Below are 18,206 nucleotides of genomic sequence, written 5' to 3' on the forward strand. Positions count from 1 at the left end.
ATAGATAAGTCCTACAGAACGAATCAAGCAGTTTGGTCTACAGACCATTCATCCAATGATGAAAACTGTACACACAACTTAGAAAAATAGACATGATATTGCTTATGTACAACATAACCACGGTTATGATGGCCCCAAAGAACACTACTAGAAGATAAGGGCCATGAGGCTGCATCAAGGACAAACAGGTGTGAGAGTGTGTTACTGAGCTGGAGCGGGCAGCCATACCCAACCACCTCGTGATGCCGGCTGCGGGTTTAGGAATCTCTGTTTATGAATCTCACCTGACTCTGAAGCTTCTGCCCTCGCTTGGCTCTTAAAAGATCAGGAGTATCAGGAACTGAGGTGAAGATTGACTTCTGCTTTTTGCCTGCAGCTCTGTACACCAGCTGGACATAAAAGAGTCATTACCATTATTTCTGCTTCATTGACATATCATGTTCTCTGCTGAAAGATGCCTTTAGTGCTTACTTCATAAAGAAACCAGGGCCTGTCCCACTGCAACAGTCTCAGTTTCTGTCCAATAAACCAATAATTTATTTACCTCCCCAGCCCTCTTTTTCTTTTTCGCTTTTATCAAAATAAGAGACATTCTGTAGCCAGTCCAAGATTTCAGCCTCCTCCTGAGTTCTTGGTCCTGTTCTCACCTGTCTCATTCTAGGAGCCTGTGCCAGCAAATATATCCTCCCTCTCTATATCTTCAACCTTCCTGTTTCTCCAGGCTTCTCCCTTCATCTGAAAACAAATTCCAGTCCCTTCCTTCACTAAGCCTTTCCAGTCTCTACCAACGACCTTGTTTCTACCTTTCACAACCAAGCAGACTATGTATTTCTTCTTTTTCTCTCTTTTGATTACTTTCTCAAGGCAACAGTGTGGCTTCCACCCAACCACACCAACGAAGTCACTCTCATGAAGACTACCAAAACCTTTACAACTGCCAAATACACAAGAATGGTTCTCTGTAGCTACTGAAACTGCACAGCAGTTTCATTCTTGAAAATGTTCTTCTCTGCCTCCCATTCTGACACTCTCCCCTATGTGGCCTCCCATCTTGCTAGGCACTCCTCAGCTTCCTTCTATGGTTCTGCCCTTCCCCAAAGGCTACCACTGGCTGGAGTCAGGGTTGGCCTCTTTCACCCTATGCATTCTCCTTGGGTAACCTCATCTGTTTGTATGACTCAATCACCAATTTGAGGTTGAGGATTTCCAAATCTATATATCCAGTGTTTCTCCTAAGTCAGACCCACATTTTCAACAATGTTCTGAACTTACCATGTTCAATGCAGAATTCTTTATATTATCTCCATCTCCAGCCCAAATCTGCTTTTTCATTTATTTTTTCTACTTTGTTAAATGACTCCTTGATCTCCCAGTCATGCAGGCCAGAAACCTGGGGACTCATCCTAGACTTCTCCCTCATTCCCATAACAAATGGTCATGAATTCTGGGCTCCTAACTTTTTGATAGCCTTAAAGTCTGATCCACCTTCTCCTTTCTCACAGACACTGCCCTAGCTTGGCCTCCTGTATCATTTCTTCTCTACACATCCTCAAGAGGCTCCTAAAACACCTTCCTAGGTCCTCCACTGGACCACTCTGCATGGCTCATTCATCTTCCACAAGTCCAAGAAGGAGATTTTCTTTCTTTTTGTTTTTTAAAGATCTTATTTGCCAGAGAGAGAGGCAGCGAGAGAGGGAACACAAGCAGGGAGTGGGAGAGGGAGAAGCAGGCTTCCTGCTGAGCAGGGAGCCCGATGCAGGGCTTGATCCCAGAAAGCTGGGATCATGACTTGAGCTGAAGGCAGATGCTTAACGACTAAGCCACCCAGGCTCTTCAAGAAGGAGATTTTCTTAAAGCTCAGATCTAATCATATCTCAATACTCAGAAATAATTCTTCAACGATTTTTCATCAAGTCCAATATTAAGATAGCACCCCAGAGTCTTCATGAGCTGAAGTCTTCTATCCTATGTTTCTAGTCTCATCTCCCAACATTCTTCCATACTCCCTTTACGCTACTTGAAACTATTTCGAATTTTAAGAACTCATCATGGCCATTTTCATATACTGCCTTTCCACTTAGAATGTTCTTCCTCCTCTTATCTGCCTGGAAAGCTCCTAGAGTCCACACTGTCTTGATTATTCCTATACGATATCACTCATCATATTGATGTTTGTTTCTCCTCACAGATTACGGGCCCATGGAATGCAGGGGCTCAGTTCTATCATTCTTTTTTTTTTTTTTTAAGATTTTTATTTATTTATTTGACAGAGAGAGACAGCCAGCAAGAGAGGGAACACAGGCAGGGGGAGTGGGAGAGGAAGAAGCAGGCTCCCAGTGGAGGAGCCTGATGTGGGGCTTGATCCCAGGACTCTGGGATCACGCCCTGAGCCGAAGGCAGACATTTAATGACTGAGCCATCCAGGCGCCCCCAGTTCCATCATTCTTTTATCACCTTGTACTTGGATAAAAGATATGAAAAACAGTAGTCCTCTGATAAATGTTGAGGGAGTTTAATACAATGAAGCAAACTAGGAAGTACAAATAGATAGCAAATAAATTCCAATCATAGATATAAATGCCAGTTGAACAGACAAAATATAGGAAATAATATGTATATACCTATGTAGGTGCATGTCTATTTCTTTAAATATAAAATACATACAGGCATGAGTTGAAACAAAATGTAGCTCATCTGCTTGGGGCTGTTGTTTGTATGCTTGCAGTCCCTTAGGACTGTATGTATTTGCATACATTTAAAAGCTGATGCCTGCGAGGGTTGGCTTCCAGCCAGCCTAAATCTAGGTGCTGAGATCCTCCCCTTTGGGACACTACATGGTCTTGGCACATCCTCAACTACTGGGAGCTATTAAAAATATAATAGTCTACTTGCACAAGCATAAAGGTTTGACAGACAACCAAGAGATGAGACAGGGTTGAGTGACAAGTTTCACCTCTTACATGAGGCCATTCCTTCAAGAATGGGAAAGGTAGTTGTTTTATTTATTGTATAGAAATTAACACAGAAAGTCAAGCAAAAATGAAGAAACAGAGGAATATGTTACAAAATGAAAGAACAAGATAAAACTCAGAAAAAAACCTTAATAAAATGGAGATAGTTTACTTGATAAAGAGTTTAACAGTCATAGAGATGTTCACCAAACTGCAAAGAATGAATGAACACTGTGAGAATGTTAATAAAAAGATGGAAAATATAAGAGTATCAAACAGAAGAGCTGAAGAATACAATAACCGAACTGAAAAATACACATGAGGGGTTCAACAGCAGACTAGATAAAGCAGAAGAAAGGATCAGTCAACTTGAAGACAAGGCAGTGGGGCTCACCTAACCAGAGCAGCAAAAAGAGAAAATGAAAAAAAAGTGAAGATAGCCTTATGGACTTGTGGGAAAGCATCAAATAGACTAACATTTGTATCACAGGGCTTCCAGAAGGAAAAGAGAGAAATGGACAGAAATCTTATTTGAAAAAATAATGGCTGAAATATTAATTTCCCTAACTTGGGGAAGAAAACAGACATCCAGATCCAAGAATCCCAGAGAGTTCCAAATTAGAGGAACCCAAGGAAACCCATACAAAGACACATAATAATTAAAATGTCAAAAGTTAAAGACAAGAAGAAACTATTAAAAGCAGCAAGAGAAAAACAACTTGTTACATACATTGGAACCCCTCCTCTTCCCATAAGCGTATCAGCAGATTTTTCAGCAGAAACTGCCGACCACAGGGAGTGGCACAATATATTCCAATGCTGAAAGAAAAAAACTTCTGACCAATAATACTCTACTTGGCAAAGTTATCATTCAGAAGTGAAGGAGAGATAGAGTTTTCTAGACAAGCAAAAGCTAAAGGAGTTCATCACCATTAAAGCAGCCTTACCAGAGATGTTAAAGAGATTTTTTTTAAGTTGAAAAGAAAGGGTGCTAATTAGTGATAAGAACACATATGAAAAGTAAATCTCACTGGAAAGGTAAATATACAGTAAAAGGAGTGAATTAATCACATAAAACTAGTATGAAGATTAAAAGACAAAAGTGGTAAAAATAACTATGATTACAATTAGGTAAGAGATACACAAGACAAAAACATGTAAAATGGGACATTAAAAACATAAAACATAGTGGGGGGGTGGGTAATGCTGACCTTTACAATGGGATCAAACTTAAGTTGTTATGGACTTACATAGATACAAGTTGTTACAAGTTGCTTCATGGTAACGGTAAAGCAAAAACTGACAGGAAATATAAAAAAGATAAAAAGAAAGAAATATAAGCACCCCACTAAAAGAAATCATCAAACCACAAAGGAAGAGAGCAAAAGAAGAAGAAAGGAAGAGAGAGGGACTATAAAAACAGCCAGAAAACAATGAACAAAATGGCAATTAACACATACATATCAATAATTAATCTAAATCTAAATGGACTACATTCTCCAATCAAAAGACATAGAGTGGCCAAATGAATTAAAAAACAAAACCTACTGGGGCACCTGGGTGGCACAGTTGGTTACGTGTCTGACTCTTGGTTTCAGCTCAAGTCATGATCTTGGGGTTGTGGTATCAAGTCCTGTGTCAGGCTTTGTGCTTGGCATGGAGTCTTGGTTGAGATTCTCCCTCTCCCTCTGCCCCCCCCCCCCACTCGTGCTTCCTCTCTCTCTCTCTCTCTCTCAAATAGGTGAATAAATCTTTAGAAAAATAAAATAAAAAATAAGACCTATCTGTATACTGCTTACAAGAGACTCACATTATATGTAAGGACACACAGAGACTGAAAGTGAAGGGATAGAAAAAGATATTGCATGTAAATGGAAACCGAGAGAAAGGTGGCGTAGCTACACTTACATGAGGCAAAACAGACTTTATTTTTTTAACTTATTTATTTTTAATGTGGTCAGTTTTTTTTATAATGATTTTTTATTATATTATGTTAGTCTTTAAAGACTAATAAGAGACAAAGATGGGCATTAGATAATGATAAAGGGGCCAATCTAACAAAAAGATATAATATTTGTAAATATGCACACAACCTAGGAGCACCTAGATATATATAAAGCAAATACTAGCAGACCTAAACAGAGAAATAGCAATACAATAATAGTTGTGGACTTTAGTACCCCACCTACATCAATGTATAGAATATCCAGACAGAAAATCAATATGGAAGCATTGGCCTTAAATGATAGAGTAGACCAGATATTTACAGAACATTCCATCCAAAAGCAACAGAATACATATTCTTTTCAAGTGCACAGAACATTTTCCAAGATAGATTGCATGTTAGGCCATAAAACAAGCCTCAATAAATTAAAGAGGACTGAAATCATATCACTCATCTTTTCAAACCACAATGGTATAAAACTAGAAATTAATTACATGAAGAAAATCGGGAAATTCACAAATATGTGGAGATTAAATAGTATGATACTGAACAACAATGGGTCAAAGAAGAAATCAAAAGAGAAATTAAAAAAAAATCTTGAGACTAATGAATATATAACATACCAAAACTCATGGGATACAGTTCTAAGGGGAAAGTTCATAAAAATGCCTACCTCAAGAAACAAGAAAAGTCTCAAACAAAAAACCTAACTTTATACCTCAAGGAACTTGAAAAAGAACAGTTAGTGGAAAGAAGGAAATAAAGATCAGGGAAGAAATACAAACTAAGAAAATACAAATTAAAAATATAATAGAAAAGGTCAATGAAAGCTGGTTCTTAAAAAGATAAAGTTGACAAACCTTTAGCTAGACTCATCAAGAAAAAGTGAGAACTCAAAATCAGAAATAAAAGAGATGTTATAACTGATACCACAGAAATACAAAGTATCAAGGAGACTACTATAAACAATTATGTGCTAAACAAATTGGACAATCTGGAAGAAACGGATAAATTCCTGGAAGCATACAACATGCTAACACTGAATAATGATGAAAGAGAAAATCTGAACAGACCAATTACTAGTAAGGAGATTGAATCAATAATTAAAAACCTCTCAACAAATAAAAATCCAAGATCAGAAGACTTCACTGGTGAATTCTACCAAACCTTCAAAGAATGAATACCAATCTTTCTCAAAATCTTTCAAAAAAATAGAAGAAGTGGATCAATATTTTATCAAGCTCCTGTCATTCTTCCGGGGAGGCAAGTGTGGGAGAAAATGAATGCCTGTAGACTAGCTATTCTTCTTCCTCAATGTTGATGCATAACACACAGAGAATCCCAATAGGGATTGGGAAGAGGGGAACTTAAAGTTTTAGATAATTTTGAATCCACACAGCCAAGAGAAATAAAGGTATCTTAGAGACACCAGTAAGCACGTTAAGTTGCCATATGATGTTTTCTTATGTGGCAGCTGGAGGACAGATGTGATACTTAAAGCAGTGGTTTCCAACACTGGCTGCATGTCAGAATCATTATGGAGCAGCTAAAAGCATGCAGATGCCCAGACACAGAGAGAATCAGAAAGTCTGGTGTGAGGCTGGGGAGTCGGAGTCCACTCGGGTAGTTCAGAAGTATTTCCCAGGTGATTCTGACACACAGCCAGTGTGGAGACACATAGCTTTGCTGAGACAGAAGACACATAAGCTTTCAGCAAAGCAAAGGGGCTCGACATAGCATTTGTACAAGCTAAAGAATTAATCATCCTCTGCTTCTAGCTGACTAGTTTAGGAAGCCGCACGACCCCCAGTGAGGGCAACATTTGGTTTGCCAGGACATCTCTACGTCTAAGCGCATAAATGATTCCTAATTAGCAGCCATGAGAACCACTGAAAGCTGGGAGTCAATGAAGTGGCCTGACAGCCAATGTGTGGCTTGGCTTGATGAAGTGTGATGAGGCCATAAGACAAAATAAAGTTGAGTGAGAATGGCCAACTCGCCCATGGTAAGAAAGACCGTTCACATTTGTGGAATGCCCTTACCTTTACAAAGCACATTTAGTCACTGGCAAACATGGACATCTATCACAGCCAAGGCACTAAGGGATACGCATCTAAACAAGATGGGGTCCACCCCTCAAAAGGAAGCAAGAGTGTAGGTGAGAGCATGAGATCTATACACAATTAGCTGCGATAAATCAGAAGCCTCAGGGCCAACTGAAAATGAAGCACAGTGGTTTAGGATTTGTTGAGTGGGCAGCAGAGCAGGGAGCCATTAAAGACTTTTCCGATGGCACTGCCAGGATTAGGGTTTCTGACAGCAGGAATTAAGGAGAGTTTTAACATAATTCAGTTTGGAGACTACAACGGTAGCGTAAGACAGAAGGCCTTTCCAATTTATGAAATCGTGTCGACTCTCAGCAACTCTAGTCACAGGTAGTCAAGTATCGACATCCTCATCCTTTCAAAAGGGGACAAAATAAGTAAACTGAGGCAAAATGAGGTCAACTAACTTGCTTAGACATGGCAGCCATTCCGTCATTAAAGGCAGAGGGGAGATTTTTTGACTGAAAAACAGTCACCAGAGGAACAAGTCACTTGTAGTGACAGGTTCAGCATCCTTACCTCGCTCAGATGTGTCTTCAGTTCCTGCACTTTTCTGTATTCTGGAGTGTCGAGCACCACTTTGTACTTGTCTCGCATCTTCCTTGCCTTATCAGTGTACAGGTAGTTAGACTTAAAAACACAATGGGAACAGGAGTTAATTGATCATTTAAGGAATTGCATGCCGTGGTCACACACTGTCTTTCACAGGGCTGGCATGTGCGACCTGAGCAGGCCTTTCATGAACCCTGGATGTCTTCCCATCCCAACAAAGATGACTGTCATTTCACTGACGTCATCACCTTTCACAGAGGCACGTATCACCTTAAGGGGGTCACAACTTGTTCAAGTTGGTTAATGGTAAATTTCCCCTTAAAAGCAGCTGCAGGCAAAGATTCTTTCTGTCCGGCACCTTGCGGCTGGTGACGGGATGTGTGGAGCTGTGCCAGGGTAGCTCCGTGCTGCGAAGGTGTGCACTCACCCATAGCTTGCGCAGGTGCCGGGAGCGGACCATGTCGGGAGTGTCATACAGGAAGCAGCCCAGCCCCCTGAGGATCCGCAAGTCCTCTTTATATTTAATCTGTGTGGCAGAAACAGAAATATAGCTGGCCATGAGTAAATATAAACCAGGAACAAGTAAGACAGAGTAGTGACACTTTCATACTGAAATATTTTTCTTTTTGGTTGAACACACCTACTGTTTTCTTAGTTTGCTTGCGTCCAAATGAATAACAGGTTTTAAAATTTAATCTCTAATCTGAAGCTGAGGAGAACACTGCTGTTTCTTATTATTATATTGATGGGAGGAAATCATAGATTGAATGGAATGGTCTTTTAGAAGAAGGAAACACTTAAGGAGAAAAGAAATGGCAGGAGGAAGTTGTTAAAGGAGATGGGAGTGGAGATGAGCAGAAGAAGGATACTAAACAGGACCCAGGACAGAGGCCATGCAGAGTGAGGAGCTGGTAATGATTCAGTGTTGAATGCAGAATGGTGGTCAGCAATTCTTATAATTCCCAAGTGGTCCTCTTACTACTATTTCCATAGCTGGAGAAATGTGGGGTCCTGCTTCCACACAATTTCACCTCCAAGTTGTATACTCAGTTTAGAAGTACTCAATGCAGAAGGATGTTCAAAGACAACTGGCTGGCTTAAATGCAGACAGCCTCTTGGTAAGAACCTTTCAGAAAGACCCCATGAGAGGCTTACATCACTGGTGATGTCTCCCACGTAGCGGCAATGGATCACTTGGGGTGTGAATGGCATTGAGATCATGTGGCCTTGCATCCTGAAGAAGTCTGATTTGTAGATCAACTAAAAAAATGCCCAGGAACACACACATCAGAGACCAAATGGTTGACATTCCTCCCTGGGTTCCACAGCCTGCCCTCTCTCCTAAGAAAATACCCACCTCACTGACAGCCTCTTGTGTCTTCTTGACTTGGCGGATTTCAGGTGTGTCGGGAGTTGTGTGAATCTTGTCTTTCAGTTTGTGATACAATTGTCGATACAATCTCTACATTGGAAGAAAAAGCATTCCAGGTATTTAGTGTAGGAAGATGAGGGCATCTGTTGACTAATCAACAACCAAATATTCTACATAAAGAGCCATGAGGGGGCAATTAAGGATAAAGAAAGTGAGATTAGGAAAAAAGAGAAAATGGTATTTATTTTATTTAGGAGAAGAACTCTGAGCACAAAGACTTCCACATTCTATCAGATGATTGGATAGGATCAGATATACAAACCAATCATTTAGATAGAAAACCAGGGTCATGAGTCAGACTAAAATGCAAATGTATTAAAGTTTTTAAATACAAATGTCAAAAAAGGAATTAATTTGCATTATAATCTATGAAGTAGGTCTCTATAATGGCATTACCAAATACAGAAAGATGTTGCCAATGGATAAGAGTATCAAAATGGTGGGGTGCCTGGGTGGCAGAGCGGTTAAGCATCTGCCTTCGGCTCGGGGCGTGATCTCGCATTATGGGATCGAGCCCCACAACAGGCTCCTCTGCTATGAGCCTGCTAATTCCTCTCCCACTTCCCCTACTTGTGTTCCCTCTCTCACTGGCTGTCTCTATCTCTGTCGAATTAATAAATAAAATCTTTAAAAAAAAAAGTATCAAAATGGTAACTAAAAGGACCCTCTTACACCTTGCTGATGTATAAATTTATAACTAAGATATAGTAAACTCTTAATACATTTCAAACAAAGCCATGGTCTTTTTAATTTTTTTAAAATTTAAATTCAATTAATTAACATAGTGTATTAGTTTCAGAGGTAGAGGTCAGTGATTCATCAGTCTTATATAATACCCAGTGCTCATTACATCATGTGCCTCCTTAATGTCCATCACCCAGTTACCCATATGCCAACCCCCTCCCCTCCAGCAACTCTGTTCGTTTCCTATGATTAAGAGTCTTTTATGGTTTGTCTCCCTCTATGGTTTTGTCTTGTTTTATTTTTTCCCCTCTTCCCCAATAATCCTGTTTTGTTTCTTAAATTCCACATATGACCATATGTCTTTACTGATTGACTTATTTCAGAGCCATGGTCTTTGAAACTCAGTGTTTCCCCCACAGAATCAACATTCACAGTACCTCACTGGTAACATCGTTGACCCTCCGGACGTGGACAAATGGAACGTCTTTGGGGCCAAGCGTATATCCATTTGCCTTGAAGTGTTCATAAACTTCTTTGTATTTGAACTGGAAAAGCAAAGTAGAAATAAGCTCGCTGATGGGTAAGCAGAGCGTAGCTTTACATTTCTCAAACAGAAAGGAGTTGTTGCTTTCATTTGAAAATTACCCTCTAGGATTAAGTATAAGGAAAAGTCACTGACAAAATTTCAATAGTAATCTAAACCATGAAAATTATTTTGTTGGCTAATTAAGCCAGGTCCAGAAAGGAATAAAATTCAGTGTTGCCTAGATAAATCTGTTTATAGGCAGGTATGAAAAATACAAGAAAAAAAACATATATTTTTCGTCCCAGTACAACTAGGAAGTTAGGAGATGCAAAGAAGAAATGAGAGACTACTTTTGAGAATGATGAATGGCTTTATAGACTGATTTTTTAAAAATGACACATGAGCTGATTAAATCTGCAACTCTCTGCTTTGGACACCATATTTTTGGGCCCCTGGCTCTTGGACCCTGCCTGGCCAGCAGCTAGGCAAGAAGTCCTTTCTTTTTCACAGGAATGCACAGTGATGTTCTATCTTGAAGATAACACTATGGCCACACATCGGCATGCGTTTCTGAAGCTCCATTTCCAGTATATGGCTTGGAATAGTTCAGGACGCATCAGTGCTAACGCCAACAGAAGGAGAGGCAGCACGACAGCCATGAGTCCTAAGCCAAGGTAAATGACTCACACAGATACAATCCCACAAAAGTCCTATGCTAACCCACTGGGCTACACAGCACTGCCAGATTGCAATTCCACAGCACCCCTAGGAGACACACTGTCTCCCCGTCTCTAGTCCCGTCATTATAACACATTGAACCTTCGGGGTGTGACTAGGCATGAGAGAGGCTATTCATGAATATCAGTGCCCTCTCCCACTTCAGACCCCATCTTACTGAGGAGGAAACCACTCACATAACTGCTCATGTATCGGGTGTCTTTGGCATGTTTGAAGTGCGGGGTGTCTCCTGGAAGCCTATATCCAGTAGGCAGAGAGCGCCGGCCAGCATCTCGATACAGACCCTGCCAGGAGGAGGAAGAGCGCGTAAACCACACCGACATCAAGTAACTAAGTCAACAAGTCACACGCAGCCGCGCTATGTTTTCAATTAGATGCTTCACGTTCTTATGTTCACTAGACCGATTTCAGGAAGAAATTAAGGAAGTTCTAAGAGTCAGGCAATGAATTACATTACTCTTAACCAATTGTTTTTGAAAAAGAGAATGATGAGTGAAGGGGCTCATAGGAAATAATTCTTCTATGTTTTGAACATATGCCCAGTTAGTCACATGGTGTCTAGCAAGAAAATGGGAAATGTAGAGAAAACAGGTAGTCAGGGCTGCCTCTGCCATTAACCCCCACCTCTGGTAATATTCACTTCATCACCAATCCCTGACAGAGTCATAACTGTAAGGCACATCTTTGGAATCCCATCCTCCCCATAAACATAGTGTCTTGATGTCAGGCTGGGAAGAGGTCAGGATACTCTATCCCTGGCAGAAGGGGAAAAGGAGTTCCTGACTGTAACCTTAAATAGTCTGTCTTTTGGGGGAGCTCCAGGAGTAGGAATAGTATTTGAAATATGAAAAACCAAATTCAAACCAAATTACTTTTAACATTCAAGATAGGAGACTAACATGAAAGGCTGAGGCCAAAGTAGCATGACCAGGTAACACAGAATAGGGATATGAAATATGTGAGTGGAATCCAGTTTCCTTCTCTTCTGAATTCCAGCAGAAATTTCTAGCTCTCGCTCTTATTATTAGTAGTCTCTTGTGATTATATGCCTTGTCTTTGTCATCTTGGTTTTAGGTTTTTGAGGCTGAGACAGTAGGCTGGCTTCCTTCATTGTCTTTTGTAAACGCTGCTCTAAAAATGCCCACTGCTTGCTTGGTGTCAGGATCCTGCCAGCCGAGAGGGGAGACAGACTATATGGTTTCAGTGTTTTCTTTGTCTTTTTAACTCATGTGAACGGAATAGCATTTACAATCGACAAGGTCAGGCTGAGAAAATGCCCAGGCCAAGGCGGTTTCTACGGAAGCGGACGGCCCGGCCCTTGCAGGCTGCCTCTTGGATTTCTGCTGGGCACCGTGTAGGCTTCTCACTGCTCACCTCACTCTGGAGCTTGTATGCATGAAGGGCTCGCTCCAGATCCACAGTTTTCGTCGTTGGAGCCACTTTGCCTCTGATGCTGTGCACATAGTCATGGTGGTAGACAGCCTGTGTGCAGACAGAAGAGGAGTCAGTTGGCTTACTGCAGCAGCATTGTTGGAAAGAAGCAACATAAATAGAAATCCAAGTCTCTCTTAAAAAAAAAAAAAGTAGCCTGCTTCCCATGTTAACATGCCAATTATACAGGGAATTGCCCAAGAGAACTCTGTCTGATCTATTGTTGTGTCTTATCAATAGGATCACAACCAGAGTGTAGACCCCACACTGAGAGAGACGGGAAGACATGTCTCAGGCAGCAGATAAGAGAAAGAGTGGGTATTCCACCACTTTCAAAGTAAGTTTCAAAATAATAGGTTTTAGGGGCGCCTGGGTGGCTCAGTCGTTAAGGGTCTGCCTTCAGCTCAGGGTGTGATCCTGGGGTCCTGGGATCGAGCCCCGCATCGGGCTCCCCGATCCACTGGGAGCCTGCTTCCTCCTCTCCCACTCCCCCTGCTTCTGTTCCCTCTCTTGCTGGCTGTCTCTCTCTCTGTCAAATAAATAAATAAAATCTTTAAAGAAAAATAATAGGTTTTAGCATTCTAACTCACTGGTAGGATTTACTGTTTACTTATTAACCTGCAGGGTTAGTTAAAAAAAAAAAAAAGAGCAGCTTCGTGCTGGTTCTGCCTGCTCGGCGTCAGACGTGACAGTGGACATAATGCGGTCGGCGCCCACGGAAGCACGCGGAGCCTCACACGGACGGGCTCCGCCCGAGCCTCCTGGAGGACCTGCGGGAGAGGCTGGACTCCACCCGCATCGCTCACGTCAGAGCCCGCTGCCTCCTCACTCTACCACCGTTAGCTCTCACGTAGTAGAAGGTTTCTGCAGTGAGACAGAACTGTTGCTCCTGACACAAGGATACCAAATGCAACTTTAAAGCAAAAAGCTCTAAAACACTGAGTACTTCATGGAGTGAGACCGCTGACACCTCCACCCTGGGAACTGATTGAACACACCGGGTTTTAGGAGACAAGAGCAGAATCGTTAAGTACTTTCTAAGGCACTAACTCTGGTCTCCCAGTTAGAAAAGGACACTTTTTTTTCCCCACTCTGCTTGAGTGGCGGCCCGTCTTTATTACTGTCCACACTACTTCCCCGCGGGCACGTACATCACTTAGTTGTTTCCCGCTTTTGACAGCCTGCACGTAGACTGGAGTATCAGTGACCAACTTGTAGTCATTCCTTGTCTTCTGCGCATGAGATTTGTACTTGATCTGCCGAGAGGAATAAAATAAGCCTGTGTTAGACGGTTCCCTGTATGAGAAACTGCTGCTTTCACAGAGGGCTTGGTTGCTTTTCACTCATGACATTTACTTTCCATTAGCACTTATTCAATCGACCAGGAGGCATTTGAATTTTATGATAATCTGCATAATTAATGCTTATAGTCCTATGGAGCTTCCAGAGCCTTCTAGCAGCCTCCTAGCAGGCTAGAATCATTTAAGCTTTTTAACTGAAATCTTGATTACAGTGTTAATTTGCTTAGCAAATTCTCTCTTTATAAATAGATCCTGTCTCTAGCATCACAAACACCTCACAAATGAGATTTTCCTAATATGGGAATTATGTGCTCAATATATCTGAAATAGCCCAAATGTAGAGAGAAGAGCCAGGGGTCCCTTCTCCGCGAGAGGACAACAGAACTGCCTGACTGCGTTGTTTAACAGGAAAGCCACACACATTCCTGCGAATGGCCGTTCTTTGCTCCTAGCATCTTTCTCCAGCTCAGCCATCCTCAACACCACTTACGACATAGCTGGTCTGTGACAATGTCCATAACTCTCCCTTTGACTTAGACTACGTAGAAAAGGAAATACACTTAAATTAAAAAAAAAACAAAAACAAGCCAAAAAACCAGGCAAACTCACATCGTCCCGCAGATCATAAGCATGCTTGGCGTGAAGAATTTCAGGGGTGTCCCAGATGTAGCAGCCGATGCCTTTTAGCCAGTTGAGGTCATCCTTGTATACAATCTAAAGGATTGACGCGGATAGACGTAATCAGAAAAAAAAAAATTTACTTTAACACCAAAGACATGGACAACCCCTGGACCCAGGATGACTTTATGGAATGAACATCAAAAGGCATCATGCAGTGAGGCCGACCGAGGGTGTCGTGAAAACAGCGACCCACAGAGCTCAGCTTCCAGGGACAGACCCATGGGTGCAGAGGAAAGCAACACTGGAAGAAGGCTGAGGTGAAGACTCGGGTGAGTCTGCTTCTCTTCAGGATGGGTGTGCAGGGTCGGGGCGGGGGACCTGCATGAGCAGTGGGCTTACGTCGCTGATCTGATCCGTGACTTTCCGGACGTGGCTGTTGACTTGTAAGTCAGGGTGGCAAATCCACTCGTGGAGGTGGAGGCGGTAATCAATCTCACTGACTTTCTTCTGAGAATCCTTAGCGGTAACCATCTCTACCATGTCAGGCACGGTGTGGATTTTCATCTTGTTCTTTTCATACACTGACCTGTAGAGGCGCTATGAAGAGAAAGTGACATGCCAGTTACGCAGGGAATTGCGCAAGGTACCATGGCAATAAACGCCTCTCTTATGCCCTGCAGAAGTCAGGGTAAACAACTTACAGCCATCAGGATCTGGAATTTTCTGACACATTCTACAGATTCATGGGGGTGGGGAAGCAGCATGTGCTGAAATAACGCTTGGCTTCTTCACATAGGCACAGTCAGTGCCCTGTGCATTACTGGAGAGTGTTCTGATTTATGACCGAGGGCTACATGACTCGGCCTTGAAGTCAGGTCTCCAGGATTACTTACATCAATGTTAAACTTGCCGACTCTGAGGCAGCGTGCTGTGTTTGGATCATCCTCAACGCTTTTTGGTAAAGTATAAAGAGCTTTGAACTTTTCATATTCTTCTCGGTATTTGATCTATAGAGACAAAGTACAAAGGAAGAAAACGTTTTGGAGGGTAATGGATCTATGTTGTTAAAGAGTAACAGACTTAATAAGAAGGGCCCAGCTCCGAGATCCAGCCAACTCGGGGTCACCACGTCTGTGGGCTTGTCTCCTCATCTGTGCCCAGACATACAGGTGTGCCATGAGTGCCTGCCACAGGGTTATCCCAAGAACTAATCTATGTCTGATAGTCCTGTCTAGACTGTAGAGAGCTATACAATTTAAGTTACTGTTTTAGAAATGTGCTCAGGAATTTCTTTGTTTTTAGTAATTGACAAGCCTGATGTTTCAGAGATAAACTCCTTGAATTTCAGTTTTTACAAGGTTTTCCAAAAATACGCTGTAACCAATGTCTATGGGGAAACCAACTTTTGCTTCTTAAAACCATATTGCCTATGAATTAAGGCTCCATGATTGCATGAACTAGGAGTGAAGGCCCTTACAGAGACTAAGATCCAAACTCCTAGCCCATGATAAAATAACAATTCTCATTACTCAGAGAACCACATCTTAGTTAAGAAAAGAGAGAAAGAAAGAAAGAAAGAAAGAAAGAAAGAAAGAAAGAAAGAAAGAAAGAAAGAAAAAGATTTGTGTCAGAATTGCAGCGAAGCCCTTTGTTGACTGGAAACCAAGTAAAACTCTCAACAGAATTTTCCAGAATATTAGTTCATATGCTCCTTACATCTAAACCATTCTTCAGTTATAAAGAAGATAGTATTCAAAGGCACTGTTTTTTCAAAACTACTATTGAAATTCTTTTAAAAAATTTCTCTGTGTCCCATCTTGTTCCAAAACCAAGTTGCTGAAAATTCTGCTTCTATAACTACTTTTATGACTAAAGGAGAAAACCTCTGCTGGGCTTTCTAAATTCTATATACAAGACCTTTCTTCCCAAATGAAGTTTGCTCCTTTGGGCTAGTCTGTTGGCAGTCCTCCAAACAGACTTGGGTCTGGGCAAGATCACATACATTAGTTTTTCCTCCAGGTAAAAATGAAATTAACTCCATATATTGTCTAACAAAGTCTTTTCCTAAATATACATCCCTAGGCCCATTAGAAGTCAGTGAAATCAATTTACTGGATCACTAGCATTTAAATGACTAGAACCGAGTTGAAATGATGAGGCTGTATTGACTTTAGTGTAGCAGTACGTAGTCTTCTGTAAAACATTATGTCAGAGGGAGCTCACGTAAACACCAGCTCGTGTGTGTGTGTGTGTGTGTGCGCGCGCGCGCACGTGTGTGTGGACTTGCAATATAAAATAAATTTCTGTGGGTCATGGTATAAAAAAAATGTTTGAGAAACACTGATCTAAAATGCTATGTAAAATGTTCACAATTAAGAGGTAAATGTCTCTAAAAGAAGTTATGTTTCTGAAAGGGAACTGGCTTATTAGGACTGCAATGAAGATTATAGGGGATTTTACAATAAAAGGCTTTACTTAAGAACATTTTAGGCATAAAGGATTCATAAGAGGCATAAAGTTCAAATACTTAATACTGTATCTAAATAGCTCATGTAATTTAGGATTTTCTTTTACGATATACATAATCACATAATTATAGCTAACATGCGAATTGGCCAGAAGAACTCCAGGAGCAGAGGACTGGGGAGGGCAGAGGGCGGGTGGGAGGCTATCACGTCTGCACGTCACTTACGTTGCTGGCCAGATGCTTCTGGTTCCTGGCATGCTTCAGGGACATGGTGTTGGTAGGCAGGATGTAGCTGGTGGCTTTCACTCTATCCCAAGCCTCCTTGTACAGGTTCTGCAGGGGTTAAAAACCATCTTGTGAATACAGAAAAATGCATTCTGGTTGGCTCTTGAGAAGGGGATCTTTCCTGTATCTGCCTTTTTCAGACACTCCTTAACAACCCCCAATCTTCGTACTCGGTAGGATCCAAGTACCCCTCAGTGAATAACACGTTCAATGCCATGACCATAATTTCACAGTCCATTATTTTGTTCTCTACCGTGGTACTTATCACAGTTTGGCAGTTATCATGGGGTGATAAAGAACTTCTCTATATCTTGACTACAGTGGTGACTGCATGACTATGCATTTGTAAAGCCACAGTACCATATACCACAAAGAGTGACCTTCACTGTACATAATATAAAGCAAAGTTTTGATGCCATGTTCATTCCCCATAGATCTAGGAAATCCTGAAGGATGAAAACTACTAACTTAAAATCTATTTATCCTTTCCTACTTTTTTGTAGCTAGTGGGAGCTCAAAAAATATTTCCACTCCTAGGTATTTATTTACTCAAGAGAAATGAAAACTTACATCTACACAAAAACTTATACTCAAATGTATATAACTGCTCTATTCGTAATTGTTAAAAACTAGAAACAACTCAGATCTCCTTCAACCGTGAATGGATAAAACAACTGTGGTACGTTCACCCAGTGGAATACCACTCTGCGATAAAAACAATAAACTACTGGTTTCTACAGCAATGTGTGTAGTACATACATGCATTTTGCTAAGAGAAAGAAGTCAGACCTCATGGCTACATACTTCATAATTCCATTTACATGATACTCTGGAAAGGTTTTTGAAAATTTGCTTTGTTTAAACAGGTGCAGAAGATACTTCAGTGGATGTCAAGGGAGAGAAGGGAAGCAAGAGGGAAAATTTGAGGTGATAGAGAGGTTTTCTGTATCTCCCCTGTGATGGCGAATATATGACTCTTTGCATTTGTTAAAAGCCATAGTACTACGGGCGCCTGGGTGGCTCAGTCAGTTAAGCATCTGCCTTTGGCTCAGGTCATGATCCCAGGGTCCTGGGCTCGAGCACCCCATCAGGCTCCCTGCTCAGCTGGGAGCCTGCTTCTCCCTCTGCTCCTTCCCCTGCTCATGTTTTCTCTCTCAAATAAATAAAA

General features: G+C 41.4%; 1 protein-coding gene across 20 annotated transcripts in view; it reads right to left on the reverse strand.

Annotated features, from left to right (window-relative positions):
- Nucleotides 1-18,206, reverse strand: part of NEB (nebulin) — a 209,813-nt gene that overhangs the window by 48,108 nt on the left and 143,499 nt on the right. For all 20 annotated transcript variants that reach the window (XM_087860771.1, XM_087860769.1, XM_087860763.1 and 17 more), the window contains 13 exons: nucleotides 16,979-17,086; nucleotides 15,180-15,293; nucleotides 14,686-14,883; nucleotides 14,275-14,379; nucleotides 13,516-13,620; nucleotides 12,308-12,415; nucleotides 11,110-11,217; nucleotides 10,107-10,214; nucleotides 8,911-9,015; nucleotides 8,709-8,813; nucleotides 7,981-8,079; nucleotides 7,521-7,631; nucleotides 285-389 (listed from right to left, as the gene is read on the reverse strand). In XM_087860771.1, coding sequence (XP_087716897.1) covers nucleotides 285-389; nucleotides 7,521-7,631; nucleotides 7,981-8,079; nucleotides 8,709-8,813; nucleotides 8,911-9,015; nucleotides 10,107-10,214; nucleotides 11,110-11,217; nucleotides 12,308-12,415; nucleotides 13,516-13,620; nucleotides 14,275-14,379; nucleotides 14,686-14,883; nucleotides 15,180-15,293; nucleotides 16,979-17,086 — 1,479 coding nt within the window. The remainder of the gene's footprint in view (nucleotides 1-284; nucleotides 390-7,520; nucleotides 7,632-7,980; nucleotides 8,080-8,708; nucleotides 8,814-8,910; nucleotides 9,016-10,106; nucleotides 10,215-11,109; nucleotides 11,218-12,307; nucleotides 12,416-13,515; nucleotides 13,621-14,274; nucleotides 14,380-14,685; nucleotides 14,884-15,179; nucleotides 15,294-16,978; nucleotides 17,087-18,206) is intronic.

Source organism: Ursus americanus, chromosome 1, assembly GCF_024610735.1.
Source record: "Ursus americanus isolate L20-20 chromosome 1, mUrsAme1.1.p, whole genome shotgun sequence".
NCBI classification, from domain to species: domain Eukaryota; kingdom Metazoa; phylum Chordata; class Mammalia; order Carnivora; family Ursidae; genus Ursus; species Ursus americanus.